The sequence below is a fragment of the Setaria viridis genome, chromosome 2 (genome assembly GCF_005286985.2).
Source record: "Setaria viridis chromosome 2, Setaria_viridis_v4.0, whole genome shotgun sequence".
NCBI lineage: Eukaryota > Viridiplantae > Streptophyta > Magnoliopsida > Poales > Poaceae > Setaria > Setaria viridis.
Genome location: NC_048264.2, coordinates 13121080 through 13138216, shown reverse-complemented (window position 1 = coordinate 13138216; position 17137 = coordinate 13121080). Strand labels below are relative to the sequence as shown.

Genomic DNA, 17137 nt, shown 5'->3' with positions numbered 1-17137 from the left:
GACATATTACAAGCAGCAGAAAACCTTGACAAATATCAACAAGAAACAAGAAAGTAGAGGGATAAGAAAGTGATCCCAAAAGAAATCAAGGTGGGAGATCTCGTCATCAAGAAGAGGAAAAATTGGGAGAACCTCGGGAAGTTGCAAGAAACTTGGAAAGGACCATATATTGTCACTCGGAGCAACAGGCCGGGATCTTTCTACCTCGTAGACCAGCTTGGAGCAGAGTTGCGACATACATGGAATGTGGAAAATTTATGCAAGTACTATCCTTAGTCGTCACATTTAGCAAAGCCTTCGACTTGTGAAACTATAAACAATGTCGAGAGCACCAAATTTACTTTATCGCATTTACTTTTTCGCAAACGGACCGCACTCTTTTACTTGCTAGGAGGGCTCCACCTTGGAGGCAAGGTTTTTAACGAGGCGGATCCATGTAAACTTTTTATTATTTAATGAAATACAACTCCCCCAATACTCTCGATTATTAAGTCTCAAAGAGGCTATTAACTTGCGCTACCTTGCAAACATATACACTTTCAAAGCAAAAACAAGTTGCCTAACCTTGCATTTCTATGCGATGAAAACTTGCGTTTATGTGCAAGAACATTAAAGCAACAACAAGTTGCCTAACCTCGCATTTCTATGCGATGAAAACATGCATTTATGCGCTAGTACATTAAAGCAACAAGTTGCCTAACTTCACATTCTATGCGATGAAAACTTGCATTTCTACGCAAGTACATTAAAGCAACAACAAGTTGCCTAACCTCGCATTTTTGTGCGATGAAAACTTGCATTTCTTCGCAAGAGCCACATCAAAGCAATAGCAAGTTGCGTAACCTCACCCTTTATGCGCCTTGTATGCGCGAATGCATTTCTATACAAGAGTTATAGTAAAACGGCAGCAGGCCGCAACACATGAACCTCGGATTCCTACACCATAAAGAATTCCATCTAACCTCACAGACTTAAAAAAGTCATGAAATCGGGTTTATAAAAATCTACTTAACCTCGATATCTTATAAACTTTATGGTCGAAGCAACCAAGACTTGCGACATCGACCAAGCTCCCGCTAGATTTCTGAATCAACAAAACTCGAGAACAAGTTTTTGTCGACTTATCTCAAAGCTTCCTAAGCTATAATTTAACCTAAAACTACAAAGGCACAAATCAACAACTTTCACGCAAAGGAATAAAGGGGGGGGGTGACGTTTTTTTACAAAAAAATGTTTTTCATCCCTTTACGTGAAAAATATACTTTTACCAAGAACAGACGCTATAAAACTTTGATTTCCCAAGCAAAACCTTTGCACAAAGGAATAGGGGGGAGGGGGTTTGACATTTTTTCAAAAAAGAAAAATGATACTCATTCCTTCATGCTATGGGTTTTGCTACAAACCCGATGATGGTTTCTTATCTCATAACCAAACATCGAGGCTCGAAACCCAATGGCCTAAAATGCATTCAATGAAACAGATCTCCAACTACGAGCAAACACCGTGAATACTTAACAACCTCGGCAAAACTCCCACACAAAGGAATAAGGAGGGTGACATTTTTTTCTAAAGAAAGACGGTGCCCATTCCTTTATGTACGAGTTTTGTTATAAATCCAAGAAAAACTTTTTATCCAATCAACCACGAAGTAAAAGGATTCACACGAGTGCGTAAATTGAAAAAAAAGGCGATCAGCGCAAATACTTAGCATCGTTAAAACAACTAAGGTTAAACAACCGGCATTTAAACCAGAATTTACAGCCAACAAATCTTACAGGCACCAAGTGTTTCATTGCATAAGCCTAAAATCGCTACAACAGTCATTCCTAGCTTCGAGCACTATTCCTCTTGACGCCTAGAGCCATCACCTTCATCTTCAACCCTCAAGCCCTCTTCCCTGGACTGGTTCAAAAGCAAAATAGAATCAGTTAAAAAACAACCAAAAGAAAATGCAAGGCCAAAACAAAGAAAGATAAAGAGCCCTAACCTTGATGAGACAATCTTGGGCAACTAGCCTCGCATGTTCGCGCCTAGAAGCAGCCCAAAGTTGTTTATAGAAATTCATCTTCACAATCCTGATATTTTTGGACATTTCCTGCTCTTCAAGCTTCAAGGCCAGAGGAAATTGATAGCTGCGCACCCTAAACTTGAGAAAATCGGAGCAGCCCTCTTTCTCCAGCAGTTTAAGCATGCTCTTAATTCAAAAGGAGGCAGCATAGTCGCTAGCTCTAGTTATAACCGCGGGCAAGTGCTCAAACTCTTGGTCCATTCAATCAAACATCTCCTTTGCACCCTCGTCGGTGGGAAAAGGAAGAGGTTCAGTGCCAAACTCCGCCAGAGCCGCCCTATATCCTTTGTAAATTTATGTAAATCTGTTCTTTAGTACTCGCTCTACCTCATCAATAAAAACCTTTTGCTCTTTGAGGTTCTTAGCAAGTGTATGAACCATTGTATCTCTTTCCTCGCAAGCTTTATCCTTTGCAGCACAGGCCTTCTTCAAAGACGAGATAGTTGTTGAATCTTCCTCTATAATATTTCAGAGCTTCTCCAAAACACCAAGATTATCTTGCGAGTTTTTCTCTAAACTCTCCACCCTCTGAACGAGGTCGCTGCATGTCTTCGCAAGCAATTCCTTTTTCTTTTGCAGCTCAGCATTGGCTTCAAAAACCAAAGTCTTGAGATTGTTTAAAGCACTGTTCTCTTTCTTTAACCTCGCGACCTCAGCCTCGAGTTCCATGACCTTGGTGCTACGGCTAAGTGTGTCTTTTTCCTTCTCTTGAAGCCTCTCAACAGCGACCTTTCCAGCAAAAGAAGAAACAACGAAAAAAAAGTAAAAAACCAAGGGAAGCAACAAATTTATAAAGCAACTAAAGCCACGTCCGCCAACAAAACGACACCTTATATCCAAGGGTAGCCGTTATCCTAGCCAAATGATCAGGGTCGAAGCAACGAAGAGACTTCTCATATTCTATCAAAACAAAGGCCAACATGTAAGAAAGCAAAGCAAACAAAGAACAAAACATGTAACAAGTCAAGAAATAAAAGACACTAACTTGCAGGATCAAAAGCTCTGCCTTCGGCATCTTCCTCAGATAGCTTAGCCGTTGTAGAGGACTGAGGAATCTTAGCCTTTCCTTTTTGCCCTCCTCACAAACCTCATCCTTGTTGGCCTTAACCTTGCCCAAAGCCGCTCTTGCTGTCTCATCTACAACACGGAGTGAGTCCTTAGAGCCCCACAACAATGGTGGATTGTAAGGGTCGTCATCCTCACCTGACCCGGGCACATGAGTAGACAACAGTTCTTCTTTGATATCGGTGCCAAAAGCCTTGTTGTAACTAGCAACTGACGGAGGCAAAGTAGAACCCTCAGGTAAAGGTTCCACCCTAAGAAGAAATGTGGGTTCGTGGTACGCCTCTCCAGTTGTGCCAATAGGATTTTACAATTCCATCAAAAACTTAACAAAAGCACTGCTGAAATCAACAAGACCTAACTTAGGTAAAAATTTGACAAAATTTTTACCTGGTTCAACAGGCACTAGGTCAGGCTTGTCTATTTTATCAGCAGTAGCAGCCTCGGGTTGTACCTCTTTCAAAGGAGACTTAGCTTCAGGACACTGAGAGATAGCAGCAGCCTCGAGTTGTACCTCTTTCGAAGGAGAATCAGCCTTAGCTCCAGGGCACTGAGAGACAGCGGCAGCCACGAGTCTTAACTCTTTCAGAGGAGACTCAGCCTAAGCTATAGGGCGTTGAGACGAGGCTAAAGACAAATCCTCGTCCAAAAAACCTGCATACTCCTCTTCATTCACGGCACTAACAATTCTAGACCCACCAACTGACAACAACGCTGATAATTTCTCGGTCTTTTTGCCGGCTTTCTTCACCTTCATACCAGCAAGAGCACCAGCAGCCTCGAGTTCCGGCCTTGTAGCCACTGGCCTAGCCTCGGGATTGTGAGTTGCGAGCGCAGAGCTCTTAACAACCCCGGGTTTTTCACCAAGGACGCTTAGCCGATCACTAGAACTTTGGTCGAGCATGCCTTTCTTCTTAAGAGCCTTGAGGTTGGAGGTCTTGGACTTCTTGCCAGCCTCGCTCACGGGCTTAGAAGCCAAGTCCTCAACTTTCTTCCTTTTCCCCTTGCCACCATTCCCAATCTCAACTGAGCCAGTAACACCAACCTCGCGCATTCGCTTGCAAGGCTTGTGAGGTTTGGTGCGAGGCTCGACCTCAATGCCCATCTTCGAAAGAACGCGGTTCACTCGAAGACTGTGTGTAACAAATTTACAAGCAGACGTGTACTCGTTCTCGTGACAGGGTCCGATAATGTTCACGACCTGCCTTCAACTTCGTCGACAAAAATGCCGCATTAACCCCTTTGGCAAACTCAATCCAAATATAGGATAGGGGACCGGGCTAAAGTACCACGTTACAAACTTCATTACAACCTCCTTTGGCTCCCATCCGTTGGAAAGGGGCCAAATGTTTGCTGCCAGAAACTCCTCAACTAAATCTTGCCCAGTAATCGACGACGAGGCAAGGACAAAAGCATTTTCGCACTCTCAAAAAGCTTTTGACTTCATGAATAGAGGAGCGGTTGTAACGTCCAAAGGAGCCAACGAGGTAAAAGATGGATAAAACGGCTGACCATAGCCGAAATTTTTGACATATCCATCATAATATAGAACCAATAGTTGAGCCAGTCATTGTCCTATCTATTCTTTTGTGCCAAAGAAAACTCGACCCTAGTAATCTTCTTGCTTCCATTCTTCCTTCGAGTTGTGAACGTGCAGGAACCAAATTGTGTTTCAAAAACGCCATCCTCATCATCAAACTCCACTCTTTTCTTCTGAACATGGAGCTCGAACAACCTCACAAACCCATCAGCATCAATTGCACCTCCAAAAGTGCGCTGAACCCAATAGAACTTAGAAAGCGCAACAAAAGAGTTTGGGGTAAGCTAGTGAAGTTTGGCGTTGTATCTTTCCAAGATCACAGGCAGTGTTTTGTCGTAGGGAAGCCGCAGGCCGGCAGTAAAATAGTCCCTAAACACCACAGCCTCACCAATCTGTGGTTTCGGCACTAACTTATCACCAGAAGGCCTAGCAATACCCTTGGGGAAGTATCCTTTGCTCACGTAGAAATCAATAGTATTCCGCGAGGCTAATGATTTTCCAAAGCGCAGGATAGGAGGATACTCTTCCTTACCAGCCATCAGTTCTGATGGGTCAGCTTCTACGTTTGAAAGATCCTCCCCACTATCAATATCAGAAGAAACCAAAAATTCACCAGCCTCGTCAAACACTTGTCCCTTAGCAGCGTCGTTGCGTATCCTCGTCTGTTCCGCTTCTTCTTCGGTAGACATCAACCTCGTCGTCTGCTAATCCGAGCCAGCTGAAAAATAACAAAATAGAAAATCAAAAAAGATAATAAAACAAAGAGTTAAGCAAGAATGAAACATACAAGCAACATCAATACTTTCGAAGCCTTGAAGCTCAAGGAGAACAACAAAACAAGCACGAATCCTAAAGCACTTAACGGATGGTGCGCAAAGTATCAACGAGATGCGAGGGTAATCTGAAAGCGACTCGCACCCCCCGCCTTTTATAGGTGCGCTAACAGGCGTGAAAGGGTGTCTCGAACCTCGAACCAAAGACGAAGTGTCAGCCAATCGAAAGTCGACAGGTAAGGCGCAAAAGGTAATCGTTGGCTTATCTCTCCTCCGACGATCGAGGATGATGTTTTTTGGTAAAGCGATCCTTTGTCGTGGGTTCAGCCCATCGGAGTCGACCCTCGCCCACGAGGGGCTACTGTTGGGGATCGCCCAAAAACCGAGCAACCTCGAGCGACGTTCGTAAGCAGAAACTTCCTAACCTCGCAAGATCACTGGCCAGCGCATAAAACTCAGTTAACTTTGCAGGTTATGAAACAACGTTAACCTCACAACCTCTTTCTTATTTTGACCACGAAGCTAGTGGTTATCGGCTGATGGCTAAGTTATAAATCAACTTACCCTCGAGTGCTCGAAGCTAGTCTTGAGCACCAAGCTTTTCACTTTGTTCTTTACTCAAGATCAGGACTGAGCTGTACGCCGCGAGGTTGGACATTTGCTGCACCTCGAGGTTGAAGGCACAAGGTTATGGAGTTCTCTCAACACGAGGCTAAGGGTGCGAGGTTGAAGACTTAAGATGACGCAGAGAAGAAGTCCTGAGGTTAAGGACACAAAGGCGTGAGAAGCGTGACCACAACGAGGCGTGAGAAGCGTGACTACAAGGAAGCGTGAGATGCGTGACTACGTAGAAGAATTCAATTTGTACACGTTATCCCAAAGACCTTTATGTACGTCATATCCTAGGAATGTTGAAGGTGAGGAATGACATTTACGGTAAAGGGAGACTCATGGTTTTCAAGAGATTGCAAGTGTTTTTCCCATTCCATCTGTTGTGCTCGAATCCTTTTGAGACCAACAGAAGACCACCTAGGTTCATGCCCATTCCGAATTGAATACCCATTAGGCATTACTTAATTAGTATGCTAGTACTTTATTTCTCGCATGATGATGATGAACCCTGCATAGCCTTATTTTATGCCTTATACCTTGATTGTCCTACTACTATACCATATATGCATGTATATACGTTGTGCGATGCTTGCATGTGTATAGGATATTGTGAGTAGGATTCTTGGCGTGAGTAGGATAAAACCGGCAGGAGAAGGTGTTTTTGGAATACTTGATGGAGGTGAACTTTACACAACCCAATCTTTGGATTGGGGGCTTGGGATCCACTCTCGAGCGTTCCCTGTTTGGTACTTGTTGCAAGTACACAATTGAGGAGTATAGGAGTTGGTGGCGATATCTGTTATGGGTGCAGTTGCGGACCACGTTGTGGAGACGCTTTTGGGAGTTAGGAGCTCACCCCGATCTGAAACCGAGTGGATCAACTTGCTTCATGGGACTATGTTAAACATGCACACCACTCACCGACTATGGGTTTAGGCCCGGGTCGAGACTAGCAAGTGCGGTACCATACTTGCTGTAGGATTGAGTATCAGTGTAGGAGGAGTGGTGCTGACCTTTTGCCCTCTGATTTGCTTTTGCCCTCAACTGGCCCCAATGGGAGTACTTCACAGTTCCGAGGTGGTCTTCTACGGGGGACCACATCCGAGCCCGGATGCAGGATGGTATCGTAACTCCTAGGTTGTTCGCCCGGTAGGGTGACGTTCTCTCGGTCGACGGACCGTTTGGGCTCGCTCCGAAATGGGTCCAAGTGTACACACTCTGCAGAGTTAAAACTATACATATAGCCATGTCCTCGGTCATGTACAACCCTATGTTGCATTCGTTCCTCATATTTTGGGAAATCTCTACCTCCCCCCTTTAGCTATTTGCGAGTATTGTGAGCCGCAATTGCGTCGAGAAGAGGGGAAGTTGCTCCCTTTTCCTTTAGGATCCGGCTCTGATTGTTGAGATGCGAAGAGAGGGAGTCTTCGCGTCGATCCTAGAATGAAGACAGGATGATGGTGATAGGGACCCTGGTGTGCAGGAGTGCCCGTTATGATGAGTGATGGGATGATGGATATGGAAGTTTACTCTTTATGCTTGTTGTTGCACAGGAAAACCCGTGCCTATTCCTTGACTATTTTTTCATATTAGAATTAGGCCACTTAAAGCTTGCATATGGATGGTGATATGGACCTGTCCCATTCCTCGGAGACAGTTTGTGCGTGTGCAGGTTTGGACTTGGAGAGTAAGTCTGATCACAAAGAACTCTTGAAGAAAGGGATGCGTCGCTTCGCTCCAGGTTGCCTGTGGTAAAGATTGGAGTTGAAGACTTGAAGCCCTAGCTACCAGGAATTCAACTTGTCATTTAGCCCAAGGGGCTTGTACAATAATCGTATTCCGAGATGTTTCGGAAGTAAATATTCAATATTGTACTCTGATTTTCGTTGTATGGAAATGATATTATGTTGAAATGAGCTCTGTACGTGATAGCTACTGATCCAGGGACTTATGATCATAAGGGTACGGGAGTCGGATTCTCAGAAATGAAACTCCGGTTTGTTTCAATAACTTTGGTGGATGGCAATGTAAAACTAGTGCATGGCCCAGAGGTTCTACATGAATGGTTAGAAATAGGTAGCACAATTTTAAACCCTTAATCATTGGACAAAAGAGATAGGTGTTGCAACTATCATTTTTCTTGTAGTACCACACATTTATCATACCTGATCATACATTCCTGACAAGAAATCATTGGAATTTGAAAACAGTAGCAAACCATATCTTCGAAAAAGAGTGCTTCTGACATCACATCTGAAAGATATACAGCATGTACCTATGCGTTTTGAAAAAGTTCTGAAGAAGAATATTCTATGTAGCAGAAAGGTTACTCAAACAGCATGTACCTACGCGTTTGGAAAAGTACTGAAGAAGAATATTGTAGCAGAAAGGTTACTCAAACAGCTGTTGAAAGCACACATTTCAACATCTCAGTTACTGGGCAGGTAAGGTAAAATAAACTTCAATAGAATATTCCCTGTTACAACGAACCCATTGAACAACTTGGGCAAATGAAATGTAGTCTCATTTGAAATTTGCAATTAGTTAGCGTGTTCCATGTGCATAAATCTATACGTCATAACTGCTATGGATCTGGCTCAGTGAATTAACAGCAATAATGATGTCCAGCCTTATTCTGCCAAGATTATTTATTTATCTCACAGAATTGACACTTCTTTTTTTAGTGGTACACCACCCCTAAAATTTCATTTGGTGCAAGTGATTTTTAAAAAACTTGGCTCCTGATAACCAGTTGGCAGTTAGCCAGTTCGCTTGCAATGGGGAGTGCCCCTCATCCATGACAACAGAGCAAGTAACTTGTAATTCCTCAGCTGAGAACTTTATAGCTCCTTTTGCAAGGATGTCAGCTATTTTGTTTTCCTCTCTTGATCAGTTTTAAGTTTTAACTAAAATTGATATATTATTTACATGTCAACCAACTTTTGTTTTTTGCTCCATTGGTTTCTCAAACAACTTGGTGTTATTTTATCACTAAGAGTCTAAAATAAGCACGTCATACGGTTGGTAATGAGACCTACGCTTCAAGCATTACCTGAAGATTAGCTTCCAAAATAAAGTATTGACAGGGTTTGACCATCTTACTTACAGACTGGCAACTTAACTACTCCAGGCTCCTGCTATTACTCACATCAACACTGGAAGTTCGGAACGAAGCCTATACAACAATTTATTGCATCGCCGAACTTCCTTAATTTTGATTTTGGACAGCCAATATATTCTTTTGTTTAACGTCGTAGAGTCCATGCTGGCAAAGTAGTTTAACCACTAATATATCTAAAACTGATCTATCTCTCAAAATGCTTTCATAAAAGTAAAATTTTATTGACATATATTTATGTAAAGTTATAAGAAGTAGATATCAAAGCTGCATATCATAGACAAGAAGAAAGTGGGAAACATCACACATAAAAAGAATAAAGAGAGTACAAGATTGATTATACTGATCATGTGAATATAATAATATTATTGTACAGTGTACTTTCAAAATATATATTTTGTGCTTGTTAGTTGTTACCATATTAGTATATTACTACATACACTAACTGTTCTTATTCATTGGCGATCGCATCTTATCCAAAGGTTTAGTATTTTTTGCACAGAGGGGGCAGCAGCCAAAGTCCTTCCAGTTTTCTATGTGAACTGTGATCATATCTTAGTTTCGCCACTGACTGAGATATGCACGTAGCAGTTCATCTTGCTTTATGCTCGGTAGTTGTAGTATCTGTTGATATAATCAGATTTTCATTGCCATTGCTGAAGCTGGCTGGCTACATTCTCCCTCTTATTTAACATTATCTGATACTGCAATGAACTATGGTTTCGTAGAACTTAACACGAGCTTGGCAGGATAGCTCGAAGAACTTGTCTTGTATTATTTTCCACATAACCTATTTAAATACACACTTTTGCAGTTAAATGAACCGGTATGAGTGGCGATTTTTTTTCCCGGGTCAAATGTATGAGTAGCAAAATTAAGGCTACGTATCACTACAAGTTTCGGATCGAATTTTAGCTAAGCTGAAATCATATGCATCTTTGTTTCCAAACAGAAGCACGCCCCCTGGTAGCATTGTGTTGACAGAAACACATGTAAAAATTCACTTGTACCTTCAGAAGATGTACTTGCATCAATAGGAGCTTCAAAACGAGCCATCATTCATTCGTTCCCCTCATTTACTCCAAGAATCATAAAATTAACACCGAGGAATTCTATGCACATACATTTTGGAAGCAACGGCAACCTGGTAAGCTGTTCCTGAAGTCTGAACAACTGAAGCATGTAAAAAACAGTGAGCGTCTGAATCAAGAAACTACTCACCTAGCTTGCTCGCTGGCCGCTACTACACGGGAACGCCGCACCATGGACGCGTACCGGCCTCGCCTTCCTTTCCTCCTCCATCTCAACCACCTGCGTCGCCAAGGCCGCGAGCCCACCCCGCCCGCTGCGGCGGACCGGAGGCTTCCCTGACCTCTTGTCCCGGCTGCAACTCATGAACGTGGCTGCTACCTTGCGCGACGATGACTTCGTCGGACTGCGTCAGGGTGTAGCCCGGAGGATGAGATGGGCGTAAGTTCGTCGGCGGTGGGTGTCTGGGCTCTGGGGGATGGACGGAGGTCGGAGCGGCGACGTCGGTGAGGAGACGCCGAGACGGCTCCAAGTCACTCCCATTGGTGGTTTTCTTGGGCCCTGAAAGCCGACTAGTTGGGCCGGCTCCAAGTCAATCCAATTGGTGGGTTTCTTGGACCCTGAAAGCCAAGGAGTTGGGCCTGGGCTGCCGTGCCATCCGGCCTCGTTATTATTACACTGGACTTCAATGTTGTTTCTCTCTTGCGGCTGTGCTCTGCAGTTCTTTCCGGCGAAGGGTTTTCTCGGAGCGCGGACAGAGATGGCGACGGCGGCGGCGGCGGCGGAGACGACGGGGTCGGCACCGGAGAAGGAGGTGGTGCAGAAGAAGGTGGAGCTCATGAAGGAGGTATGCTCGACCTCTCCATACTCTCACACCTCTGTTGGTGCTCCGTGTAGTTTCCTTCCGAGCTTCGTGTTCTTGTTCTTCGAATTCGGCTGGTGAGAGCAGAAATAATTTTCCGCTTGGATTTTGTCTGGTTTTGTCTGCGAAGATACGGGCGCACGAGGTGGCGATCGCGGAGCTCGACAACCTACATCCCTCCCGTGTCAGTTTCTTCCCCTGTGCCTACCCCCCCTACCCCCTACTTGCTTTGCGATTTTTGCCAGCTGCTGAGATGGTACCGAATCACTAGTGTCAATTAGGGTGTTGGCGAGTGATAAACTGATGCTACAATTACATAGAGGTGTTTGGATACCACCCGCTAAAGTTTAGCATCTATCATATCGCATGTTTGCATGTTTGGATATATCAGATGTTTGAATACTAATAATAAGTATTAAACATACACTAATTACAAAACTAATTGCATAGATGGAGTCTAATTCGCGAGATGAATCTATTAAGCCTAATTAGTTCATGATTTGATACTGTGGTGCTAAGTAATCATTTGCTAATAATGGATTAATTAGACTTAATAGATTCGTCTCGCGAATTAGACTCCATCTGTGCAATTAGTTTTGTAATTAGCTTATGTTTAGTCCTCCTAATTAGTATCCGAACATCCGATGTGACACTGCTAAAGTTTAGCACCTGGTATCCAAACACCCACGTCGCCTTGTTTCAGTAAGTTTGTTACCAGATGACAAGCACAAAGTACTGTCAGCAATAGCATGGATATGCTTACTGAATCAAACTTTCAGCAGCTTGCTGTGCCACGACCTGCCCGCTTCGCGCTGACAGTTTCTTGGTTTGCAACAGGCGGTGTACCAGAAGGCCGGCAACATCTTCTTCCGCAAGAGCGTTAAATCGGTGGTCACAACGGAGCAGAGTACGCTGAATTGCCGATTGCATCTTTCTCCGGTTCTTTTCTCTCCTAAGCCTGCACTGCCTAACATTACTCTGGTTTTATGTTTCTCTGTGGCTCCCAGAACAACTTGACCTGGCCAAGGCTCGGTTGAGCAAGCTGAACCAGGCCTGAGGATGGCAGAGCATGCAGATTTGAATTGTGGAACACTTCGTCATCACCTCGTTGCTCGATTTTATGGTCGTGCCTTGTGGGCCTAATCCATATGTAATGCTACTCATTTTGCTTGAGATGCAATACTGTTGTGCTCGTGATGCTACAAGTCTGCTGATTGCTGAAAACAGGGACATGCTTTTTTTAAAAAAAAAAACAGCGACAGAAAACAAACTCTGACCAATGTAGAGGTGGTTTTGGGAAGAGTTTGTCTACTGCCAGTCTGGGAAGTTCGCAGGTTTCCAGCCCTGGTGGATACGAATCTTTCTCTGCTGTCAACTTAACTGTCTCGCTCTCACTGGCACTGATCGTATTTTTGTTCCTTGCCACTACGACTACGGCAGATGTAACAACGCCAGGAGCAAGTTGATCCAGCGTTGCTGTCACATAAGTCTGATTCAGATTTGTTTGTTTATGGGACAGCTATATTGAAACCACGAAACAATGGTGTATCAGCAGCATGCAAATCAATGGAAGTTAACTGGAGTATGAATAGCACGTCATAGAAAAATTGATCCTCAATCTTCAGGAAAATAACTGGGTAATAAGCAATACATTACGCTGGCGTTGACAGTTTTGATGAAGCCTCTCCGTGGGAACAACAGTTTAGCATATGTTGGACTGCTTCTCAACTGACTGAATACATACTAAAGTCAGAAGGGGAAAAATGGGATAACGAATTGACAAAACTGATAAACTCTCTTGATATTAGGCACTTCACTATGCCGATGTACTCTACCATTCGATGTTTCTATGCTCTGTACTCTACTGATATTATCTACATATGTCGAAACAACGACCACACCACCCCCAAGGATTCAACGGTCCGATTGATGTGAAGAAGGCTATCTGCAAAGGAAAGAAAATACAGGATCAGATTCCAGATAGAATTAGTTGCCCTTACTGTCGAATGGGAAAAAATTACTATATCATATATGAAAAAATTATCCCTGCATTACCCATGAGCTTCAACGAAATCAATTCGATAAAAATAGGATACTACAGCATCTATATGCACCTGAGAGGTGAGAGCACATTGCCTTGGTATAAATGAAGCTTTCCATTCGTTGACCAATATAACTTTTATAGAATGGAGCAAGATGAAATAGATCATAATATTTGACCTCAAGATAGAAGAAGTGACATCTCTAAGAGTGTTCACTACATGGCCTAACTTGAAAGTGTTACGCAGAACAAGTTATAAGTTGCACTGTATTTCAAACACTACTTACAACAACATGACTGAGAGGAGATAGCATTGTCTTTTCGTGAACCAGAATCTCCCAGAAGCTAGCAGAGAGGAGAGAGTAGATTATGACCTGGGATTCTTGAAATATCTAGTACAATCCAATCCGTTTGGAATAGATTCTGATTATTTTAGCTGGATTCAGATTATTTTAGTAGATCCAAACAGCCCGTAAGTTCTAAACACAACTTACAAGTTACAAATGTGTTGCCAACAGAGGTTATTACATGGAAATTTTGCATTCCTGACTTGTTCATTATGCAGATTGGAAATGATATCAGAGCATAACAAAGTTCAGCAAAGGTACAATAACTAAACAACACATTAGTGATATCTAAGATTAATAAGTATCAATCAGAAAGATAAATGCATCCACATACAACTAATTTAGCAAAAGGGGTCATACTGAACTAAAGATTAGGGATAAATCAATCATCAATTCATCAGACGGTAAGTAGTTGGTACTTACTCAGAAGTGCAGTGAATAGAACTTGAACTGGTAACTAAGCTGGCATTGAGATATTATAACGGCTACGCAGACCATCAATAGCTTTCTCCACAGATTTTGTCATCTCAGGGATAGTCACCTTGCACACTAATTATTAGAGACAAATGAGAATGAGAGTGGAGAAAAGCCAACACAACATTAGAGTTGAGACATTCTAGTAACATACAGGGAATAATGACATGTTAACAAAAACAGAATAATGTCACAAATTGACTTTTTTTATGTGATCATCAGTTCACCTTTACTATATAATATTTATATTTGGGGGAGAGGCACGATGATAGAAACAATTCAACTATTCAAGTTAGGACATTCAGTCTCACTGTTCAAAACGAGAATAAACATTTAGTGCAAGACAGTTTAGGATCAACCGCATCAAGAATGTTAAACCAGAGAAACACAACATGATGATTGACATACCCTGCCTTCCACCTATCACATATTTAGCTATGACAACATTCTCCAATCTAGCAGCAGTTAATTTTGGAGGCAAGACAGTGGTTTTAAGTGGAAGAGATAAAGATTTTGAAGCGTGTGTGTAATACCACGAGTTGTGCAAGACTGTGCCTCTGCGATGATCTGCTTGTACTTTGCCTGAAAACGGCACAGAAACATTAGGATCCAAATAAAAGAATAGGAAACTTACAGATGCTGACAGGCCTAACAATTTGTACCTTGACAATCTCAGAACTTTCTTTTATATTATCAGACATCTTCTTGTACTCCTTGTCAACTTCATCTGTTAGTTGCTGACAGGCCTGATTTTGGGTCTGAAAAGAGAATTAAGATCTTACATGTGTTAGAGCAAATAAAACACCAGAAGCACAGAAAATGCATTATATGTGTATTAACTGCTTCCGTGCATCAGAGGTGTGTTAACATTTTGGGGTGGAAAATGCAAGCTCACCAAGCCATTTAACAAAATTTAACCTACATGAATGAACTTCAAGTGAGGACAGTGAATGAAATCTATTTGACCATGTTATTGTGCCAATTGCAATTATATTTCAATGGATCATGGTCTTCAATTTTCACTGAAATGGAAATTTGCCCTCTGCAATGGATTGGCAAAAAAATATACACACATTGGTCCTGAGAAGTTTAGAATATAAAGAAGCTCACCTTATTCAGTGCCGTTTCATGCTACAACACTACAAAATGTGAACTGTTGCCAACAAAACCCATGTATACTAATGCTGCAAGCTAAAGCGAAGAGATCCAGATACACTACTCGATTTCATGGATTCCAGTGGTACGAATTACAAAACATCTTCTATATCAGATATCTCCACCAGCAAATTACATATATTGAGCTTGTTAAATTGCAGAAACTCAAATATAGTAACCTCATATATCAATTGTAGAAACACAGACACAGTAACCTCAATTCTCGTATACCCATTGCAGAAACTCAGATATAGTGACCTCATATATCAGATGTTCAACACAACAAAGAAATTTTCAGATATGCTTATAAACGAAGTCTTGCTAAATCTACAAATCAACAGGGATACATACAGCAAGCAAATGAACCAACCTAGGAGACATGATCATGATATCTGGAAATGACACGAAGGTAATTCATGTGACCAGCTTTATCTCCAGTTCCCCTACACGCTAGCGCTCTACGGCATCAACCAACAATCTGGAGCACTACTTGTCTGTTGGCAGAAATCGGGCGAAGCAAACCACGAAGCTCGAAATCGAACCCTAACGACGCGATTGGGAGAGAAGTGGGGTGCACGAGTGGCTCACGGCGGGCTCACCTTGATTCGCTTGGAGACGCGGGAGAAGGACGCGTCGAGGTCGGCGTGCGCGCGGGAGTGGAGCGCGTCGAGGCGGCGCTTGAGGTCCTCCATCTGCGAGGCGACGGCGCTCCTGAGGTCTCCGACGCTGGACGCCCCAGCCGCAGCCGCAGCCGCCGCCGCCGGCGAAGGCTGGGGAGACGCGGCGGGGGAAGGTGAGGGGGAGGCGACGGTGACGCGAGGGCTGGCGACGAGGGGCGAGCGCGCGGCGGGCTTGGCCCTGGCCCGGGGCTTCGGCTTGGGCTTCGGAGGCGAGGCGGAGGAGCCCGGCGAGGAGAGGAAGCCGATGCTGAGGTCGGCGGGCGAGGAGCCCGGCGACGACGACGCGGGGGAGGAAGCGCCGCGGCGGACGGCGCGCTTGCGCGATGCGGGCGCCGGCGACGCGAGCGGGAAGAGGAAGGAGGGGTCCTGCTTGGGCTTGGGGTTGCGCCTCGGCCTGGAGGCGGCGGCGGGGGTCGCTCGTGGTCTCCCCATGCCTCCGCTGCCAGTGGGGTGGCCTCCGCTGCGCTTCGTCTTTCGAGGTTTGAACTGGGGTCTGGGCACGGAACGGAACGGAAAGGAAAGGAAATGAGGGGCGGGGTGGGGCCCGGCCGCCCGGGAGATCGGAGAGCAGCGCGGGCGCACGTCTCGGTCTTGCCACGACACCGTCCGGGGTCTGCCTTTTTCCGGGACCACATATCATCGACACAGCCTTCTATGGTTTTACCGGGTGCAGCCCTGCAGCCTGCAGTGCAGGTGTGCCGATCGCGTGGGGGACGCCCGTACCACACAGGCTTACCTCGGTTGGTCCACCAAATGCCTTGGTACCACCAAATCTGAAGCTGGTTCTCTTGTTTTCAAAAAAAAAAAAAAGAAGCTGGTTCTATCAGTTTCTCCCAACTTCAGAAATTTATTCCCTCCAAAATCCCAACTTTAACACTATGCAAAAAGAAGATTTCCCATCACATCAAACTTGCGGTACATGCATGAAATACTAATATAGATGAAATCAAAAACTAATTGCACAGTGTTGTTGTACTTTGCGAGACGAATCTTTTGAGCCTAATTAGTCAATGTTTGGACAATAATTCACAAATACAAACGAAATGTTACAGTTGCATATTTATAGCAAAATGCCAATTTTACCACTTCCAAGTTGGGAACTAAACAAGGTCATGACCGAAATAGCGTTTGGACTGAATTTTTGAACTTTGCACGCGCAAATGAGTCACCTCCACTAAACTATCACTAAATTTTCTAAGTGGACCGGCTAAATTTACTGATGCACCAACTTATCTAGTCATGTTAAGATAGATACAATAATGCAAGGGCATATAGTATAGTTTTTACTAGGGATGATCAAGCATCAAGTCAGTCAAATCAGGTTACATGAGGTCGAAAAATTATATAGGCTCAAACCCAGACCAAGCCTAACATCG

At 43.7% G+C, this 17137-nt stretch overlaps 2 protein-coding genes across 2 annotated transcripts; one reads left to right on the top strand and one right to left on the bottom strand.

Moving 5' to 3' along the window:
• Positions 1-10888: 10888 nt before the first annotated feature.
• LOC117842182 (uncharacterized) lies at positions 10889-12269 on the top strand. The gene is made up of 4 exons (XM_034722552.2): positions 10889-11049; positions 11195-11248; positions 11902-11971; positions 12072-12269. The coding sequence occupies exons 1-4, from the start codon at positions 10891-10893 to the stop codon at positions 12119-12121; spliced, it is 333 nt and encodes a 110-aa protein (XP_034578443.1). The 5' UTR covers positions 10889-10890; the 3' UTR covers positions 12122-12269.
• A 373-nt stretch (positions 12270-12642) lies between these two features.
• LOC117842181 (uncharacterized) lies at positions 12643-16267 on the bottom strand. Its single transcript, XM_034722551.2, has 5 exons — positions 15681-16267; positions 14589-14684; positions 14460-14508; positions 13876-14001; positions 12643-13009 (listed from the first exon to the last, which is right to left on the bottom strand). Exons 1-4 carry the CDS (start codon positions 16191-16193, stop codon positions 13910-13912), a joined length of 750 nt encoding a protein of 249 aa, XP_034578442.1. The 5' UTR covers positions 16194-16267; the 3' UTR covers positions 12643-13009; positions 13876-13909.
• Positions 16268-17137: the final 870 nt, after the last annotated feature.

Bases quoted from the DNA above. Each gene is read 5' to 3' on its own strand.
- LOC117842182 (XM_034722552.2), top strand. From the start codon at position 10,891: ATGTTGTTTCTCTCTTGCGGCTGTGCTCTGCAGTTCTTTCCGGCGAAG. The intron at 11,249-11,901 runs GTCAGTTTCTTC...GGTTTGCAACAG, and splicing joins ACAACCTACATCCCTCCCGT to GCGGTGTACCAGAAGGCCGG. The intron at 11,972-12,071 runs GTACGCTGAATT...TGTGGCTCCCAG, and splicing joins GGTGGTCACAACGGAGCAGA to AACAACTTGACCTGGCCAAG.
- LOC117842181 (XM_034722551.2), bottom strand. From the start codon at position 16,193: ATGGGGAGACCACGAGCGACCCCCGCCGCCGCCTCCAGGCCGAGGCGC. The intron at 14,685-15,680 runs GTGAGCCCGCCG...TTCTCTTTTCAG, and splicing joins GCGTCTCCAAGCGAATCAAG to ACCCAAAATCAGGCCTGTCA. The intron at 14,509-14,588 runs GTACAAATTGTT...TGCCGTTTTCAG, and splicing joins AAAGTTCTGAGATTGTCAAG to GCAAAGTACAAGCAGATCAT.